General features: G+C 40.3%; 1 protein-coding gene across 1 annotated transcript; it reads right to left on the bottom strand.

Moving 5' to 3' along the window:
• Positions 1-1732: 1732 nt before the first annotated feature.
• LOC100353927 (glutathione S-transferase alpha I) lies at positions 1733-19357 on the bottom strand. The gene is made up of 7 exons (XM_002714388.6): positions 19317-19357; positions 11977-12084; positions 6851-6902; positions 5946-6078; positions 4941-5082; positions 2996-3127; positions 1733-2106 (listed from the first exon to the last, which is right to left on the bottom strand). The coding sequence occupies exons 2-7, from the start codon at positions 12061-12063 to the stop codon at positions 1987-1989; spliced, it is 666 nt and encodes a 221-aa protein (XP_002714434.1). The 5' UTR covers positions 12064-12084; positions 19317-19357; the 3' UTR covers positions 1733-1986.
• Positions 19358-20398: the final 1041 nt, after the last annotated feature.

Here is a 20398-nt window from a genome sequence, read left to right as displayed (position 1 = left end):
ATAGAGAGGAGGCAATGCATGAATTTACAGCCAGACTGAATTTATTCAGCGAAAATAAATCTGCAGAGGTGGGTGACCAACTGCCTGTGTGTACAAGATGGAGCAGAAGGCCCTGACCCCCAGGGGCCAGGCCTTTTTAAGGAGGGCTAGGGCTGGGGTGGGGGTAGGGGGCAGCAGGGAGGGGAATTCCAGGACCTGGGCAGGGGCCTTGGGAACCTGAAAAATAATCAAGGGTGGGGTATGAAGGCAATAGGGTGTGAGACTCAATTGAGTTTCAAGGTCAAGGAATACATCCCAATGCTTATCTCCTTTAGGCAATGAGGGAGAAGGGCTGAGGCTTATGTCCTTGTTCCATCAGAAAATACAAAAGTGGGGAAAATGCATAATACCTCTAAACTACTCATTAATCTACATCAGCAGCTGCAAAGATATTTTTTCATTATATTATGGGGTGGGCTCAATTATAGTAATCTCTTAAATGATAGGTCCATGTCAAAATTCTTTGATGCTTTAAATGTGACCTCATTTGGAAAAAATCTTTTCATTTTATTTATTTAGAAAAATAAGATAATAGCATCCTGGATTTGGAGTGAAGATAGTAATTCAAATAACATCCACAATCACTGTAAGCAGATCTCATATAGAATCTGTATCAGGGAAGCTCAGGCTTCAGTGTCACAGACAATACGACTCCATTACCAGGGCGGCACCATGGCGCACTAGGTTAATCCTCCACCTGCGTTGCCGGCATCCCATATGGGCGCCAATTCTAGTCCCAGTTGCTCCTCTTCCAGTCCAGCTCTCTGCTGTGGCCTGGGAAAGCAGTAGAAGATGGCCCAAGTGCTTGGGCCCCTGCACCCGCATGAGAGACAAGGAAGAAGCACCTGGCTCTGGGCTTTGGATTGGTGTAGCTCTGACCGTTGCGGCCATTAGGGGAGTGAACCAACGGAAGAAAGACCTTTCTCTCTGTCTCTCTCTCACTGTCTGTAACTCTACCTGTCAAATAAATAAATAAAAATCTTTAAAAAAAATGCTCCATTACCCCCCTGAGCATTAAAGGGCATGATGAGGAGGAGCAAGGTGTACACCCACCATGACAGACAGCAGGATCAACCGGAAGCAAAGGTTAGGTGTGTTTTGTTTCTCACCACCTTGAAGAGTTCATGGTTGCCACAGTAACTTTTTGAAACTGAATAAGAACATTTTCCTTATCAGTAATAAGATAGCTCTTCAAGAAAAAAAAAACTTCATTATGCCATTCCTCAGAAAGGTAAGTATGCCCTGGGCGCATCTGAGAATGTCAGAAGTGAATTTTGGGGCCACTTATGTGGCACATGGATTAAAGCCCTGGCCTGAAGTGCCAGCATCCCATATAGGTACAGGCTCAAGTCCTGGCTGCTCTACTTCCCATCCAGCTCTCTGCTGCAGCTTGGGAAAGCAGAGGATGGCCCAATTCCTTGGGCCCCTGAACCCACGTAGGAGACCCTGAAGAAGCTACTGGCACCTGGCTTTGGATTGGCCCAGCTCTAGCCATTACAGCCATCTGGGGAGTGAACCAGCAGATGGAAGACCTCTGTCTCTATCTCTCTCTGTAACTTTGCCTTTCAAATAAATAAATAAATCTTAAAAAAAAAAAAAGAAGTGAATTTCTAGACTTGATGCTTTCTTAGACCATAAGACAGATAAGACAGATACTGTCAGACAAAATTTTGAAAAGTAAAAACAAATAACGTGCATTTTCTTTCCTCCTTCAATATTTAATTCCAAGATAGAAAAAGGCTACAAGGACATTAGAAATTTAATTTCATATGAGATCCTAATGAAAAGGAAGAAATTTTAGTGGTCGGCTCGGAACAGTGTTACTACTTCATTATCAATATCATTTGAAACAGGTTTATTAGTTTCACAACAACCAGGATCAGAATATAAGGGATATACTTCATTCAGAAGACTGGATAACATGGGCTTATTTCTACACCTGCTTTATTACATGAACATCTTCTTTGCTTCCTCTATCGTTTTCTCATCTGTAGGAGGCTTCCTCTGGCTGCCAGGCTGCAGAAACTTCTTCACGGTGGGGAGGTTGCTGATTCTGGTTTTCAGGGCCTGCAGTGCACAAATCACAGCCTCAGAGAGGAGCAAAGACTACCTCCTAATTAGCACAGCTCAGGAAGTCTGAGCCCTCCTAGACAAAGATCAACTGAGCCCCCTCCATCAGCACCGGTATGGAAGCTGGGGAACAGACCCTAGTTAGTATGAAGGTAAAAGAAAGAAAATATAGTTCAATAACATAGTCCCCAGGACATTATTAAGACTTTGCATTCCAGTTATCCTCAAGTTTCTCCTTACACCCTAACTCTATACCTTCTTGGGTTTTTTAGAATATAGTGACGATCAATATGTATGTCAGGTATCAACTTACAGAAGTTTCCAACAGGACAAATGAAATGTGGGGAAATTGATTAGCAATTGGAGATACAAAAGATTAAAGGCTAATCAAGGGCCAGTCACAGTCAATTTCCACACTATGATATAGCAGCAGGGGTTGTGGGAGAGGAGGGTGGGGAGAGAACTGTGCAGATAGCAATACAAAGTCTGACAGTTAGAGGCAGAGCTGAGAAAGGGAATTCACACGGAAAGAGACCTGCTCAGGTGGACTCAGTTTGGACAAACACAGACACACCTGGGATGAATGGAATCACAGAGAAATCAGGAATAGCACAGGAGAAGAGGGGACTTGAGAGAGAGGACATGATGGGTTTCGGGTCCTTTTCTAAAAATGCAAATATTCTCCAGTGGTGTTTATCTGTGATTTTCTTGCTTAACAAGATGATTTTTAATGTACTAGATCTAGAGCCTGGAAACCCCTGACCCCAAGGGAGGGATGAAGAACTTGAGAAGGCTCAGACTCAGAGCACCTTCAGTCCAGAGTATAAATATTAGATTCCAAGTGGGACACATGGGTTGTTCCCTCTGAGGGCTGTGAGTAGGTCACCTGCAGCTGAGGGAAGCTGGCGATTGCACTGGGGTCGAGCTCTTCCACGTTGTAGAGAAGTTCAACCAGGAGAATGTCAGCCTTGCTCAGCTTGTTGCCAACAAGGTAGTCTTGTCCGTGGCTCTTCAACACCTGGTGAATTTAAGGAATTAGATCATGGTCACAGGCAGTCAGGCTGGAGCCCTGCTCCTCCCTGAGCCTCTCCAGTCCAACTCTCCCAGCTCTGCTGTCTTGTTGTGTGTGTTGGGGTCGGGGTGGTGACATGAAGAGAAGATTCAAACCTTCTTCCAAAACTCTTGGGTCATGGAGGAGAGCATGAAGTGTGGATCTGTGTACTCCTTGGTTAGAGCCCGGGCTCCCATTTCCCTCTCATCCCCACATCCCTGTGGCATCCACACCATCCACTCTCATTTGCAACTTCACCATGTCCCAAAGGCTTAGCCCCTGCTGCCCCATATTGCCATGTGCCCCACACTCTGAAGTGTGCAGCCCTGGCATTTCCAGTTGTGCTTCTCTACTCTGCTTTGTCTCAACTCCAGATTTGGGCAACAGCTCCACCTTGATGACAGCTTTCTTCCAAGGAGGAGACTATTTCAGCCTCTACAGTTCTCGTCTTCCTACTCTGTGTGTCTGGGATCTAAAGTAAACTTGGCTGAACTTGAATTCATCATCTCTTTTGAAGCGTTGGTTATGACTCCTAACTCACCAGTGTTATAATCTTCAGTTGAAGTATCTACATTGGGGAGAACTGCACTGATGTCTGCAACCTACTTTGTAGCGCATGAAAGAAATGACATTTGGTGGACAGAGGGGTTGAGAGGTGAACAGGTATGACAAGCAAAGATAATAAGATATCAAGCTTGATATCCTGGTGGTAAGCATATATATATGTTCATTTTATATTTTGTTCATCTTTTGTGGATTTATGAAATTTTGTATACTAATTTTGTGGCTGTTTGTGACATTAATTAAAATATCCCAGTAATATTACAATAATAAATAATGAGGAGAAGAAGCACATGTGGCACATCAATTAAGGATAATATCTTGGCAAATATTCTCTAAGATATACATATATTTACATATACATGTAAAAGCTGGATGACTACCTGGTACAAAACAATATATCAAACACTATATTATTGTAATAAACTTTGCTCATGTATATTCATGAGCTTTTCAATTTCCTAGGAATTAAACAGATCAAATGTCTGTGTCAACCTACAAATCCTTATGCTGAGATCCTAACCCTTAATGAGATGCTGTAGTAGGTGGAATCTTTGGGAGGTGACTGGGTTATGAGGATGGAACATCCATGAATGGCATTAGAGCTACTATAGAAGGGACCCCAAGAATCCCCATAATCATCTGTCATGTGGGGACACAGCCAGAAGAGGGATGTCTGTCAACTAAAAGCAAGTCCTCATCAATTCCTGGATCTGCCATTGCATTGATCTTGTACTTTCCATCCTCTAGGACTGTGAAAGACCTCTGTTGTTAGACTCCCTCACTTTATGGTATATTGTTACAATAGCACATTCAACTGCTAAGATTCCCTCCATATTTTTGTGCCCTTTGTAAGTTAAAAAGCAGAGGGGCCAGCATCTTGGGACAGCAGGTGATGCCAACATCTGATATGAGGGCTGGTTCAAATCCCGGCTGCTCTGCTTTCTATCCAGCTCCCTGATAATGCACCTGAGAAAACAGTAGATGACGCCCCTAGTACATAGTCCCCTGCCACCCTCATGGGAGACCCGGATGGAATCCCTAGCTCCTGGCTCTGGCTTTGACCTGGCTGAGTTCTGGCCATTGGGACCATTTGCAAAGTGAACCAGCGGATGAAAGATGTCTCTCTGTTTGTCCTGTCTCTAACTCTACCTCTAACTCTGACTTTCAAATAAATAAATAAATCTTTTTACAAAAAACTTTAAAAGCTTCCACTCACCTTTTCAAAGGCAGGAAAATAGCGATTCTTTGCTTTGTCTTTGATCTCAGAAAGCTTTGTTTCTTTTACCCCAGGTGGATGCACGGGGAAAACAATGGTCATTTCATTCAAATCTGCCACACCTTCCACATACATATCAATCCTGGGAGACACAAGCAACCAATGGTCAAATGCTCCTGCCTTAGATCTTTTAAATTTTTTTTAGAACTATGGATTTAAATAATTCATTAAATTCTAATTTTTCTAAAGTGTTGAAATTCTGTCTTCCATTTAACTGTTTATAAGATAATTCTATTACTTGTTAGCCCTTAAGGTTCTGACAAAGGCACCCCAACTTTACTCATGTTTCTCTGAGTCTTTTTCTCAAGTGGAATTTGTCTTTGGGACAGACTTTGGTCAGCCTGTCTTGTAGCATGAATCCTCTTGAGTCATTTCTATGAGAATCCCCTCTCCCTTGATATCTGCTCACATTTGATATTTAATCCTCACCCTCCACACTAGATATATAATCATTCTGGCCTGACTTGAACAAGAATTCTGTTAAGTTAGGCTTGGCAAGGATCTTCATCTCCTGGATGTAGTTCTAAGTAGCTTTTTGAATTTTGCATTAACATATAATACTTATACAATGTATGGGGTTCAGTATGATATTTTAACAGAAATAAACAGCATAAACCAAGCATATGGCAACTAGCCATTCCAATTCATCATCTTTTCTTCATGTTTGGAGTCTACCAGCTCCTCTCTACCAAATCTTTAGACAGCATACACCATTGTAAATTATAGTTGCTTTCACTGTGCTGCAGAATGCCAGAATCCATTCCCTTCACCCAAATGTTGGTATATATCCTCCAGGTTCACTTATCCCCCCAGCCTTCCCACATCTCCATAAGACTTTGCTACCATGGACCTCTTCATACCCATGTCACGGTCCTGCTCACTCAAAGCAGGACCCACATCATCCCTGTGTCATTTGCTGATGTGAGAACAAAAAATATACCGTACAGGGCTCTCTCTTTCATGTCTTTCCCATAGAGGTTGTGTTTGTTGGCAATGTAGTTGATAATAGCCCTGGTCTGCACCAACTTCATCCCATCAATCTCAACCATGGGCACTTGCTGGTACATCAAACTCCCATCTTTGGATAGAAGAAAACAAAAAGAAGAATGAAATGTCTATGATTCCCACTCTTTGAAGATTTAAAAAGTGCTTTGGAAATGACTGAATATGTAAAATTAAACTAAAATTTTTAGTTGTTAGCTTTGAAGCAAGCTAACATTTTTAGTTTCCTGTAATCCTTTCTCTTATTGATTTTCCTTTAGTTTCTACCCTGACATTCAATAGACATTTTTTCCAACCAGATATATTGCACATCCTAATATGTTTTGTGCTTACTTTGTCTTCATGGATATTGTAGAAAGAATTTGGTGGGGTCTTTACTGGAGCAGCCAGGTACCATTTAAGGTCCCACATTCCCAGTGTCTTGTGATGTTCATGACACAAAGAATGGTTTTGAGAGAGATTTCTGTGTAGGGTCCTTTGTGTTCTCTTTGGATAACACCATTGGACAATGTGGAAGGCCTGTATGCTTGATCCCACAGATGTTGGTCCTTGCTCTTCCTCTCCCTTCTCCCCCATGCTGTTACCTGAGCTTGAAAGTAAATCAGCACCATCTCATTATCAAACCCACAGTATTGCTGGGCAATCACCTTGTCAAACCAGGGAGAGGAAAGAACACAAGAAAGTTGCCTGACTTGAGGGAGTTGCTTCCTGCTCCAGGAGTCTTGCCTTTTGCAATATAAACACTCTCTCTGTCCCACCACCCATAAAACCACAGTAAAAATGGATAGGCATTGCCTGGTATTTAAACTGGATACCCTCATCAGAGTCATTTAAATAGATGGTCTTACCTTTTCTTATCCTATCCCAGTCTTCTCGAGTTTCTATAAACTTCTCTTCAAACTGAATATAGAAAGAGTAAATGAGTTTGTGTTAGTTCATGTCATAGTATTACCAGGTATTACATTTGAATAGGCCCTGCGTGGTACATAAAGAGGAGAAGGTAAGATTTCTGAACTTGGCAGGTCCACAGAGGAGTCGGGTGATGGTCATTTGGAAAATTAGATCAATCAAGAAAAGGGTCCTAGAACACAGTTGCTCATTCTTTTAAGTTCACTTTGTTTGCACCTTTACCTTATACCCTTATATGCCTTTGAGGGAAGGGACTGTGAAGTTTTTCTAATAATTTAGTTGTGGTACCTCAGGAAAGCTTGTGTGTCACATGAGGTAAGAACAGACCTTGGTGTGCCCCCAGCAGATTTGCCAGGGGCTATTGACCATTTAAGATTCTGAAAAAAGGGGCAGCACTAAACAGAGTCACACAAACAACTGTTAGCATTTCATGTTCAAACACAAAGAAAAATGGCCTTTTAATCCTTGAATCTTTCAATTCAGCCACAGATTTACTTGTCTGCTCCTCATAGATATACAGACAAGCCAAGGGCATGGACTGTGTCTTTCTTGTTCACTGTGTATCCCTGAGACAGAACATGGGACTTACTAGGGACTCAACAAAATAATTGCAAGTGAATGATTTCCTCCTTAGAAGGCAGTTTATTACAACCCATTCCTCCTGCTTTTCATTCATGATTTGTATGTTAACTTTAATTTCCTCTGCTGCCTTGTATTAAACATTTCTGTTCACTTATTAGGGAAAATTTTAACATGTACAAACAAGAAAGAATAATGTTGATCTTTGTATCCTTACCTACCTTCAATTATCACAAAAGTCAATTTCCTTTCACCTAGCTGCATACCCAATCACTTCTCACTTGTCACAGTTTGATGGGCATCCAAGATATTCAATATAGTCAAGTTCTGAACAGCAACATTTCTGTCGATCACAAACTATGTCTTCAATAAGTTCATGGAAAATATAGATCCATACTTCAAAAATTTTTTGGAGTTGAAAAATTTTTGCACCAGAATAACTTATCTCTTAATTTTGATTTTCCATATGGTTTTTGAAGTTTGCTCATACAGTGGTTTTCCCATAAGATTACAAAGCAACTAGAAATACCTGTCTCTTAGGAGCAGGAGACTGGTGCTGAGCCATGAGGAAAGAAAAAAATGCAAAGAAGAAAAAGATGAAGAACCTTCAAGAAAATTCACAGTAAAGGACTTAGTAGAAAGTTGTGCAGAGGTTAACAAGTTCTTTAAGAAGTTTATAAACATAGAACTCAACACTAAAATATTTTCATTAGTGGAGAGGACTGATCATAGTGCACTGTTTACAAGCAGATTTATGACAAAAAATGAAACAAACCAAGCAAATCAACATGGACATGTCCAAAAGAATGGCACATCCTCAAGAAGAACCTCAGAGGGCCCTTCAGAAGCGACCCAGGAGAAGGCACTGTAACCACAGAGGCGACTGCTCCACGAGTGTGCTGCAGTTGGAGATCTTCTAGTGGAAAGAGATGTGGAGCTGCCGACAGTGATGTTGATAATCCTGACCCTGGGTACACCTGCCCCAGTGTACGTGTTTCTGTTTCAGGTTTAAAAAAAATTTTTTTTAATTGAAAGGATACAAATACCTAAGAATATTTAAAATAAAAAAAAGCTTACAGAATTGGGATAAAAGGAAAAATATTTTGTATAGCTGTACAACTGTTTATGTTTTAAGCTTAGTGTCATTACAAAAGAATGAAAAAGTTTATAAAGTTATAAATTTTATAAAGTTATAAAAAAGTTAAATTAAGTTGAGGTTATTTTATTATTGAACAAAGAAATATTTTAGTGAATTGAGTGCAGCTCAGATCCAAGTGTTTGTAGGTCTACAGCAGTAGATAGCAATGTCCCATACTTTCACACTCACCCTCTTCTACTCACTCACTGACCCACCTAGGGCAGCTTCTAGCATCAAAAGATTCCACTCATGGTAAGTGGCCTTCATAGGTGTACCTTTTTAGTCTTTAATATAATATTTTACTGAATCTTTTCTATATTTATAAATGTTTAAATACACACTTTCCGCTAATTTCCAATTACCTGAATGATTAAGCAAAGTAGCATCCTGGACAGATTTGTGTCCTAGTAGCAATAGACTAAATTATATGGCCTAAGTGTGTAGTAGCTGTGCCATCTAAGTTTGTGTGGGTACACACTACCATGTTCTCCATATGAAATCACATGATGACACATTTCTCAGGATGTATCTGCTACTAAGAGACACATAACTGTATTCTATCCTTAAATATTCAATGTTTCTACAAACTATAAGAACTATTTCACACACTATTATCACATGTTATCAATAATAATTCTCTAATATCAATAAATATCCAGATTATTTCTAAGTGTTGTGTCAATGACATAAATTATTCTAATGGTTTTTAAAATCCAAATACACATTATGATTAGTATCTTAAATTTATTGTAATTATTATGCTTTTGTAAGAGAAACATTTTAACAATTTATTTCCACGTGCAGAATCATGAAGCAAGACCCCTACCTTACACCTTACACAAAAATCCACTCAACATGGATTAAAGACCTAAATCTACGACCTGACACCATCAAGTTACTAGAGAACATTGGAGAAACCCTTCAAGATATTGGCACAGGCAAAGAGTTTCTGGAAAAGACCCAGGAGGCACAGGCAGTCAAAGCCAAAATTAACTATTGGGATTGCATCAAATTGAGAAGTTTCTGTATTGCAAAAGAAACAGTCAGGAGAGTGAAGAGACAACCGACAGAATGGGAAAAAATATTTGCAAACTATGCAACAGATAAAGGGTTAATAACCAGAATCTACAAGGAGATCAAGAAACTCCACAAAAACAAAACCAACAACCCACTTAAGAGATGGGCCAAGGACCTCAATAGACATTTTTCAAAAGAGGAAATCCAAATGGCCAACAGGCACATGAAAAAATGTTCAAGGTCATTAGCAATCAGGGAAATGCAAATCAAAACCACATTGAGGTTCCACCTCACCCCGGTTAGAATGGCTCACATTCAGAAATCTACCAACAACAGATGCTGGAGAGGATGTGGGGAAAAAGGGACACTAACCCACTGTTGGTGGGAATGCAAGCTGGTCAAGCCACTATGGAAGTCAGTCTGGAGATCCCTCAGAAACCTGAAGATAACCCTACCGTTCGACCCAGCCATCCCACTCCTTGGAATCTACCCAAAGGAATTTAAATTGGCAAACAAAAAAGCGGTCTGCAGCCTAATGTTTATTGCAGCTCAATTCACAATAGCTAAGACCTGGAACCAACCTAAATGCCCATCAATGGTAGACTGGATAAAGAAATTATGGGATATGTACTCTTTAGAATACTATACCACAGTAAGAAACAACGAAATCCAGTCATTTGCAACAAAATGGAGGAATCTGGAACACATCATGCTGAGTGAAATAAGCCAGTCCCAAAGGGACAAATACCATATGTTCTCCCTGATTGGTGACAACTGACTGAACACCAAAAAGGAAACCTGTTGAAGTGGAATGGACACTATGGGAAACGGTGACTTGATCAGCATAGCCCTGACTGTTAATGAACAACTTAATACATTATCCCTCTTAGTAGTTTTTTTGTCTGTTCTACTTAATATGACTGGTTTAATTCTGTAATTAATACACAGTTATTCTTAAGTGTTGAAATTTAACTGAAATGTGATCCCTGTTAAACACAAGAGTAGGAATAAGAGAGGGAAGAGATGTATAATTTGGGACATGCTCAAGCTGACTTGCCCCAAATGGTAGAGTTAGAAACATACCAGGGTACTCCAATTTAATCCCATCAAGGTGGCATGTACCAATGCCATCTCACTAGTCCAAGTGATCAATTTCAGTTCACAATTGATCATAATGAAAGAACTAAGAGTCAAAGGGAGCACATAAGCAAGTCTAGTACCTGCTAACACTAACCGACAGAATAAATAAAGGGGAGAGTGATCCAACATGGGAAGTGAGATACTCAGCAGACTCATAGAATGGCAGATGTCCTAAATAGCACTCTGGCCTCAGAATCAGCCCTAAAGGCATTCGGATCTGGCTGAAAAGCCCATGAGAGTATTTCAGGCATGGAAAGCCAAGACATTCTGGCAAAAGATCTCTGTGAGTGAGATCTCAGTGGAAAGAACAGGTCTTCAAAGAAGGAGGTACCTTTCTCTGAAGGGAGGAGAGAACCTCCACTTTGACTACGACCTTGTCAAAACAAGATAAGAATCGGAGAACTCAGAGGGCTTCCATAGCCTTGGAAACTCATGACTGGAGCATAGGGAGATTACTGATGCCATAGACAGGAGTGTCAATTGGTAAAGTCAACAACAGGAGTCACTGTGCACTTACTCCTCATGTAGGATCTCTGTCCTTAATGTGCTGTGCATTGAAATTTAATGCTATAACGAGTACTCAAACAGTATATTTCACTTTGTGTTTCTATGGGGGTGCAAACTGTTGAAATCTTTACTTAATGCATACTAAACTGATCCTCTGTAAAAAAAAAAAAACAAAAAACTATCAACTCCCAACTTGACTCTCACTGGGATTAAACATGACAATAGGTCTGATCTGATTTCATCATCATTAAAAAAAAATCATCTATTATTTTTCACTTTATGTTTCTGTGTGGGAGCAAACTGTTGAAATCCTTACTTAATGTATACTAAGCTGATCTTCTGTATATTAAGATAATCGAAAATGAATCTTGATGTGAATGGAAGGGGAGAGGGAGTGGGAAAGGGGAGGGTTGTGGGTGGGAGGGACGGTATGGGGGGGAAGCCATTGTAATCCATTATTCGTACTTTGGAAACTTATATTCATTAAATAAATAAATAAAAAAAATAAAAAAAAATTTATTTAATCAAAGTTGTTAATCTCTTTCTTCATAACTGGCAATTTATATTTAAGGGACCACTTTTTTTCAGGTCATCCAATAAGACACATCTTCCAGTTTATTTGAGAAAAGCATCTGATGCAGTCAATATTAGATTCAACTGAAGATGATCTAATACAGAACCTACCTCTACCCCAGCTGCAGCCAAGAGCCACCGGATGGACTCCATCCTTCCCCTTCCATTGAAGTAATGAAGCTTGGGCTTCCCCGCCATTGTAGTGGTGTCTTGGTTTCTCTAAACATGAATAAATGGATCAATGAATGAAACCATGAAATAAAAGCATGCATTTTATGATGTATGGCTAAATAGCTCTAAAATACTAAAGAGGTATCTTCTTTTATTTCTAAAATTTTGCTTATTTGAAAGTCAAACAATTACACAGAGAGACAGACATCTTCCATTCGCTGATTTACTCTCCAAATACCTGCAACAGCCAGGGCTGGGCCAGGCAAAAACCCAAAAGTGCGAATTCAATCTGTTTCTCCAATAATCATGGCAGGGACCACCTACTTGAGCCATGACCTACTGCTTCCTAAGGTGAACATCAGCAGGAAGATAGATTCTGAAGTGAAACTAGGACTGGAACACAGGAATTCTGATAAGGGATGTAAGCATCCCAGATGGTGTCTTAACTTCTGTGCCAAACACCAGCCCCAGTGTCTGCCTTCTTTATGGCAGGATTAGAAAAGCTCCTGGAAGGCCTTATTTGGCTAAAATTGTTACCTATCAGTAGTCATCTTCACAAGCACCAAAACCAGTCTCAAGTCCCCACTGGCTAAAATGTGACTGCTCTTGGCAGACTAATAATGAGAATTCATTGTGCAAGGTCTATATGGAAGTTTTTGGGAGGAGGAAGAACTAGAGAATGAGACTGATTGTGCATCTCTTTAATGATACTATACCAACCCTAATTCTTCTTGGTGTATTATGTGTTTAATCCTCATAATAGTTCCTGAACTCATAATTATCTCAATTGTTGTTTATACATCCAAGTGTAGAAGAATCAAATGCAATGTGCATAGTCACCCTCCATCACAGATGGACGTGAGAATCCACATCAAGACTAACAAGAGGGCAAGTTTGGAACCCACATAATAAAAGGCCTTGGGACTTGAATGTGGCATTGGAACTAGAGGACATCACTAAATGGGAGGATCAGAAAGGGAACAAAGTTTCACTTCAGCTCTTTGTGAGGTTACATATGACCAAAAGCAGAAATTAGGTCCCAGAATGGTTTAATAATTTATAGCTCAAAAGATGCAAAAACTTTCCATCAACAGAGGATTCTGATTACTTGCTTCTTCTGGTATTATATATTCTACTCTGCTCTGGGCATTTTATTTTGTTATCTGGAAACAAAATGCTGCTGCATTTGACTTTATAGCAAATGAAAAGGAGCTAACTTTTGATCAGTGTCTGTCACACATTGGCAGTCTCAAAAATGTAGAGGTAGAATTCTGCTGCAATTCTCATTTTAGATGTGGGTACTAATGATTCAAAGGTGGTTTGCTCAATGTAAGTTTTGTACCAAACCCACTTCTATTTAAAATCAAAGATTGAGATTTATTTTCTCTGCTAGTATCTTCCAAAGTATGTATGACCAGTCTTCAGTGTATTGTAAAAGCCATTATTTTTAAATAAAATAGAAAATAAATTGTTCATTACATATAGAAAGAGTAAGTTATGTTTCACAAATGTTTAGTTTCAGTTAGGAGGATTTGTGTATACATGTGTGAACCATACACATGTTGATTTTTTTTAATTTTTTATTTAGTAAATATAAATTTCCAAAGTACAGTTTATGGATTACAATGGCTTTCCCCCTCCCATAACTTCCCTCCCACTCGCACCCCTCCCATCTCCCGCTCCATCTCCCATTCCATTCACATCAAGATTCATTTTCAATTATGTTTATATACAGAAGATCGATTTAGTATATATTAAGAAAAGATTTCATCAGTTTGCACCCACACAGAAACACAAAGTGTAAAATACTGTTTCAGTACTAGTTATAGTATTACTTCACATTGGACAACACATTAAGGACAGATCCCACATGAGAAGTAAGTACACAGTGACTCCTGTTGTTCACTTAACAATTTGGCACTTTTGTTTATGGTGTCAGTAATCTCCCTAGGCTCTTGTCATGAGTTGCCAAGGCTATGTAAGTCTTTTGAGTTTGCTGACTTCGATCTTATTCCGACAGGGTCATAGTCAAAGTGGAAGTTCTCTCCTCCCTTCAGAGAAAGGTACCTCCTTCTTTGATGGCCTGTTCTTTCTGGGATCTCACTCTCAGAGATCTTTCATTTAGGTCTTCTTTTTTTTTTTTTTTTTTTCCAGAGTGTCTTGGCTTTCCACGCCTGAAATACTCTCATGGGCTCTTCAGCCATATCCGAATGCCTTAAGGGCTGAATCTGAGGCCAGAGTGCTACTTAGGACATCTGCCATTCTATGAGTCTGCTGTGTATCCCGCTTCCCATGATGGATCGTTCTCTCCCACATGTTGATTTTTTGATTGTCAATGGTAAGAGGCATACTGATTGTGCCTGGTCGGTAAAGTCTGATGCCCTTGCTCTATCCCAGGTGGGTAGAACATAGCAGAGAATAAGAGGATGTGACACAATCAAATTAAATAACCAGTTCTATCATGGGTATGAAGGAAAACATGCAGGAGTCATTAAATGTAGGAGTCTCAGTGCTAGAACTTAGGGAAGAATGGTTGCATTTTCTCTCTAAATATCAATCTCTGTTATAAAATTGCCCAGATCATGTATTGTTGTGCTTGGATTTGAGTCCCAGTCCCACTCCCAATTTTAGCTTTCTGCTAGTGTGCACTCTGAGTGGCAGCAGATGATGGCTCAGGTAGTTGTGTACTGACAACCCATGTGTGACATGGTTTTGCCTTGCCCAGTTAAAGTTGTGGCAGGTATTTAGGGAGTGAGCCAGAGGATGAGGAATGTCCTGTCTTTGTGCCTGTCTCTGCCTTTCAATTAAAAAGGGGGGAGGGAGACAGAAATTTAAACAGAAACCCAATGTGGGGTTTAATAATTTGGCTTTTAGAAAGTAAAAAGCCTTTAAGAAGCAAACTTACCTAACTCATTTGTCTTACAATGGATGTGGTGTATATTGTGTTTTGCTGTTTGGGAAACAGAGGTGGCACAAACCAGCAGAATGAAAAGGAGAGTGAGGCTTACACCAGGGAGACAGATGTGTAATTGTTAGGGTCCAGAGTGCACAGAGTTAAGTAGTTTTGATCCTCACCTTAAACTCCCTTAGCTGTTGACGTAGGATCTCATTTCAATGAGAAATGAACTTTGATCTCACACAGCATTTGTGATAATGCTCTTCCTGGTAAACAACTTTCTCATTCTCTTTAATACAAAGTTTCCAAGACTGAGGCAAAGGTCACCACAAAGCCCTGCTAGGTCAACAGGGAATGAGAATAAGGGAGACATGATGACTTGCCGTGGGGTCACCCACCTGTGTTCCTCCTTCACATTTAGCACCTAGGGAGGGGGTCTCATTTCTACCATGGCCCTGGGAAACAGCTCCCAGTGCCCTCCTAACAGAGGAGCCCTGAAGGCTAGTGAGAGAGCAGCTTCCCACGCCCCACTCTGTGAGATTCAGGGTCAGTGGGAGCTCCTCCTTCTAATTTCAGATCCAGGCTTTTCTGTTCCACCATGGAAACTCACCTATCCACTGGGCTTCCCTTTGTGGACCTGTTTTATATTTTCTCAGTGTCCATTAGTCAACTAAAAGTGGAGGTGAGAGATGAAAATATCTAATACATAAGTTCTTTCATGTTATGAGCTCTTTAGAAGCTTGTTTGAAGTTATCAAATTCATAAAAGTATGCCTTGCTTTATTTAACTTAACAACCTAAAACACTGGGAAAATTTTCAGGACTGAAACCCAGGCACGGTAGTACAAAATGAAGGTACCCCAAGTAGAACCTTAACTGCTACATTGAGTAGATGTCCAAAAATACCCTACATTAAAATGTGAATACTTAAACAATATTTAATTCAACTTGTAAGTAGGCTTATTTTCAAAAGCATTTAATCCATGACAGTTGCAGTGATAGTTTGCATTGCCTGGGTGGTTCTAATTAGCCTCTCTCTTGGCAGAGAGAAGGAGGGCCGAGGGCCGGTGCCATGGCTCACTTGGCTAATCCTCCACCTGTGGTGCCAGCACCTGGGTTCTAGTTCCGGTTGAGGTGCCGGGTACTAGTCCCAGTGGCTCCTCTTCCAGTCCAGCTCTCTGCTGTGGCCCAGGAGGGCAGCAGAGGATGGTCCAAGTGCTTGAGCACCTGTACCCGCATGGGAGACCAGGAGGAAGTACCCAGCTCCTGGCTCCGGATTGGTGCAGCACTGGCCGTAGCGGCCATTTGGGGAGTGAACCAATGGAAGGAAGACCTTTCTCTCTCTCTCTTTCACTGTCTAACTCTGCCTGGCAAAAAAAAAAAAAAAAAAAAAGCAGGGAGAAGGAGCACTTAGAGGTAAATCACATCCCTTTTTAGGAGGTACATAAACTTGATAGGCTGTTTAATCTGAGTCTTATTTGCTATATAGGTATACCTCCTTTTGCTATATAGGTATACATCTTTTTGTTTTAATTTGAGAGTCAGAGAAAGACAGACACTGAGAGCACTCCCACCTGCTGGTTCACTTCCAAAATGCCCACATGGACCACAGCTAGTCCAGAAAGCCAGGAACTCAATCCAAGTTTCCCTCATGGGTGGCAAGGACCTAACTACTTGTGATGTCATCTACTGCCTTGCAATGTGTGCATTAGCAAGAAGCCAGAAATGGGAGTTGTACAGGGTTCAAACCTAGGTCCTCAGATATGGGATGTGGGCATCTTAACTAGCATCTTCCATGCTAGATCAAATGCCTGCTCCCATATCTATTTTTGAATGCTGTTGAGAAAGTTTAATGAGATAACCATGCAAAATTCACACTCAGGCTCAGCAAATGAATGTTCATTTTTGCCCCAGATCCAGGGAGATCAGTGAGTCTCTGAGCACACTGGTAATATATGTGTTCTCCCTTTTCTTTCTCTCTGACCACATATCTGTTTGTCCATTTTATCTATCCATCATTCCATCCACGATCTTTCCATAATTCCATCTATCATGTTTCTATCAATAGTATACCTAATTATATATCTATCAAGCCATCCATCATTAGCTCTCTCTCCTTTCATAATGTGCTCATAGAACTCAAGTAGGCATGAGAGTTTATGTGGAACCTAGATCTTTTTGATGAAATCATGTCATGACTCTTCTTTTGTAGCTTCAGTGCTCAGGTTACTGATATTCATTAATTGGCAACCCAGATGAGGACAAGTTTTTGGTGAAAGTTCAGGGAGACAGGGCACAGATTAACACAGAATTGCTCAGACCCTAGATCGGTTTCCAAATCATCCACCAGACAGGGTTTGTACTTCTGGCTAGGTCTCAACTGCTTCTGTTTTCTCTTTCCCTCCTTGGAACCAGAATCCCAGACCCCCTTTTTCTGGATCCCAGCAAAATGACTGGGAAACTAACTGGATCTCTCCCTCCAGCTTTTCAAAGCTCCAGTGTCGGGTCTCACTGAAAGTGATCACTTCTCTCCAACAACCTGTCCCTTACTGGGAAATGCACCATTTCATGGACCCTTCTACAATTCTTTGTTTCTGCTGTACACACGAATACATTGTCTTCCTTTATGAAGTTCCAATCAAACCTCCTAAATAACACTCATTCAGTAGTTTCTGTGAATCAAGCTTTAATGAATATTGGTAGGGAACAAGGCACCAGTCTAATCTGAACCTTTCCCTAAAGGGTTTTAATCTGGTCAGCGCCACAGGCTTGCAGACACCTGACACAGAGTGTGCCTTCCAGTGACATCACTCTATGGGTTCCTGGAAACTCTAACCCGGAAATCATGATTCTTCAGTAAAGCAATTCAGAGCAAGGTAAGAAGGCTGCCAGGCTGAGAGAATTGAGGACTCTGCCCTTTGTGCCCAGATGACTCTTACCTGCGAGGGGAACATCTCAGTTTGCAGCTTCAGCAGATTTTGCACCCTCTAAATATTAGCTTTTCTTCCTTTCAGGTCAGAACCTCACCTCATCATCATCCATTGCTCCCTGAGGCATCTTACAGCTACTTTTCTTCATTGCTATATCAATGTCTTCCCCCATGGGTGCTCTCTTTCAGAGAATTTCACTGATTTCCATGGTAGTTTCTTGGTAAGAATTTCATTTTTTCCCATTATTACCATTCTTTCAGGGCATTGTTGACACCAACATTCTAATCTTATTAGCCTGTATACTATAGCTAGATGCTTGCATGGTTTGTAAAAATAGTTATATGTTCCATTGACTATTTTTAATTCTCATCAACTATTTTTTTTGGACAGGCAGAGTGGACAGTGGAGAGAGAGACAGAGAGAAAGGTCTTCCTTTGCCGTTGGTTCACCCTCCAATGGCCGCCGCAGCCGGCACGCTGTGGCCGGCACACTGCGCTGATTTGAAGCCAGGAGCCAGGTGCTTCTCCTGGTCTCCCATGCAGGTGCAGGGCTCAAGAACTTGGGCCAACCTCCACTGCACTCCCGGGCCATAGCAGAGAGCTGGCCTGGAAGAGAGGCAACCGGGACTAGAACCCGGAGTGCCAGCACCGCAGGTGGAGGATTAGCCTATTGAGCCGCGGCACTGGCCAATTTCTCATCAATTATGATGAGTGAATGCTTGAGTTAGCCTCTAGTCCAGTGATTTTCAATCAATGCTCCCTGATGCCAGAGAACACTGAATAATGTCTGAAGACATTTGTGGTTATGAGTATGAGTATGGGTATGAGATTAGGTATAGTGCCAGAGCATCAGGTGGGGAGAAGTATCTAAACATCTTACAATGGACAGATCAGCTCTCTACACAAAGAACTACCCAAACTTGAGAAACCCTGCCTTAGCAGTTCATTAGGTTTGCCATGAATTGATTGAATCCCAGAGAGAGCATGAGGTTTGTAATCTAACACATTAGTAGCTAAAACTGAATTATAATCTAGTTTCCTACATTCAAGTTAATATTTTTCCTATAACAATAAAGTTCAAGTTTTCCATCACAATTCACAACAAATATATGTTAACTTCTCTATCAAAGACAACAATTTCAGCATAAACTACCATATTCTTCTTGTTTTGATTATATTCATAGTTGTCTAAAATGCTACCATCTCTGTTCTCTTCATGCTATTAATTTTTTCTTATACTACTGCTATCTCATGCTCTAGTTTTCTAGATTTTTCATTTTTACATTTCTGCAAAGGTATGTTTAAAAGAGAAAATAAATAAGCTGAACTATCAACTAAGTACAGAAAGAGGGTTAAAAGTTAGTATATAAAGGCATTTTCTTATCCTAAAGTATTTTTTCCAAGTATCTGAGAGGGAAGTATAAGGAAACATAAGATCTGTAAGATCAGTATTTACCTTGTAAAGTGTTGTCACCTCTTAGCCCAAAATTCAGTACCAGCTCCTGATGTGTTATCAGCTATTTATTCGTTTCAATAACTCATTCCCATTGAAAGGAGAGAGTCCAGTCAGGGAAAAGACACTCCCACAGAATCCAGGGGCAACAGAATTCTATACTTGATTAGAAGAAATTGCTTAGTCATAGGCCTGTCAGGACACAGTTGGTTAATATGTTACTTTTTAAGGTTGGCAACAAAAGATTAAACAAAACTTTCAGATAGGTCACTCCTTTTGCCAGTTAGAGAAGAACCATTAAAAAAAAACTCCAGGGTTTTCATAAATTGGAGAAAGGACTAAGATGAAAAATGCCACTGTGAGCCAAGCCGGGAGCTGAGGGTGTGTAAAAAGCAGCTCATGGCTTGCTGGAAAATTCCATATTGGTTTACCAAGCAAAATAATGGGCACTTGGTTACAGGTGAGTTTCAACAATATAATAAGTAGCTTTATGGCATAATTGTGCCCTTACGTTGCATGGTAAATAGCTGCACAAAAAAATATACATACTTTATTTGAAATTCACATTTACCTGAGTGTCCATTTTATCTACTAAATCTAGCAATACTACTTGCATGGTTTAACTCCCTGACTCACTCACATTAGCCTTCCTAGCCTATGGACCTCTTTTCACACACTTTGTTCTGATTGGAATATTCTATCTACATCTCCTGTTATGTTTTCCCTAAGCTGTATTTCCAAACATGTCTTTGCATTATGTATTTCCTATCAGTTTCCTCCATAAGCTTTTTTTCAATTTCTTCGAACTCCACCTTTAATTTGAAAAACATAGTTGCATATATATATAATAAAAAGAAATACGATCTCAGAATAGATGAAGACTAGACTTCTGAGAGTTGTATATTAAAAATTATACATACACACTTTAATTTTATATTTTTGTCACTTTTGTTTTATTAATTTCTAATTTCAGAATGGTTTTAAATTTAGAAAACAAAAATTGTGAGGTAGTACAGAGTTCTCCTATACCTCTACAGACATGGAGTTCCTAGAGGCAAAGACATCATCTTGAGTCTAGTCCCCAT

Source organism: Oryctolagus cuniculus, chromosome 5 (assembly GCF_051225735.1).
Source record: "Oryctolagus cuniculus isolate XC-2025 breed Fujian yellow rabbit chromosome 5, ASM5122573v1, whole genome shotgun sequence".
Taxonomy (NCBI): Eukaryota; Metazoa; Chordata; class Mammalia; order Lagomorpha; family Leporidae; genus Oryctolagus; species Oryctolagus cuniculus.
This window is presented reverse-complemented; position numbering and strand designations above follow the sequence as displayed.

Excerpts from the sequence above, each read along its gene's own strand:
- LOC100353927 (XM_002714388.6), bottom strand. The coding sequence starts at position 12,063 with ATGGCGGGGAAGCCCAAGCTTCATTACTTCAATGGAAGGGGAAGGATG. Across the intron at positions 3,128-4,940 it reads ATTTTCCTGCCTTTGAAAAG|GTGTTGAAGAGCCACGGACA; the intron begins GTGAGTGGAAGC and ends TAAATTCACCAG. Across the intron at positions 2,107-2,995 it reads CCAGCTTCCCTCAGCTGCAG|GCCCTGAAAACCAGAATCAG; the intron begins GTGACCTACTCA and ends TGTGCACTGCAG.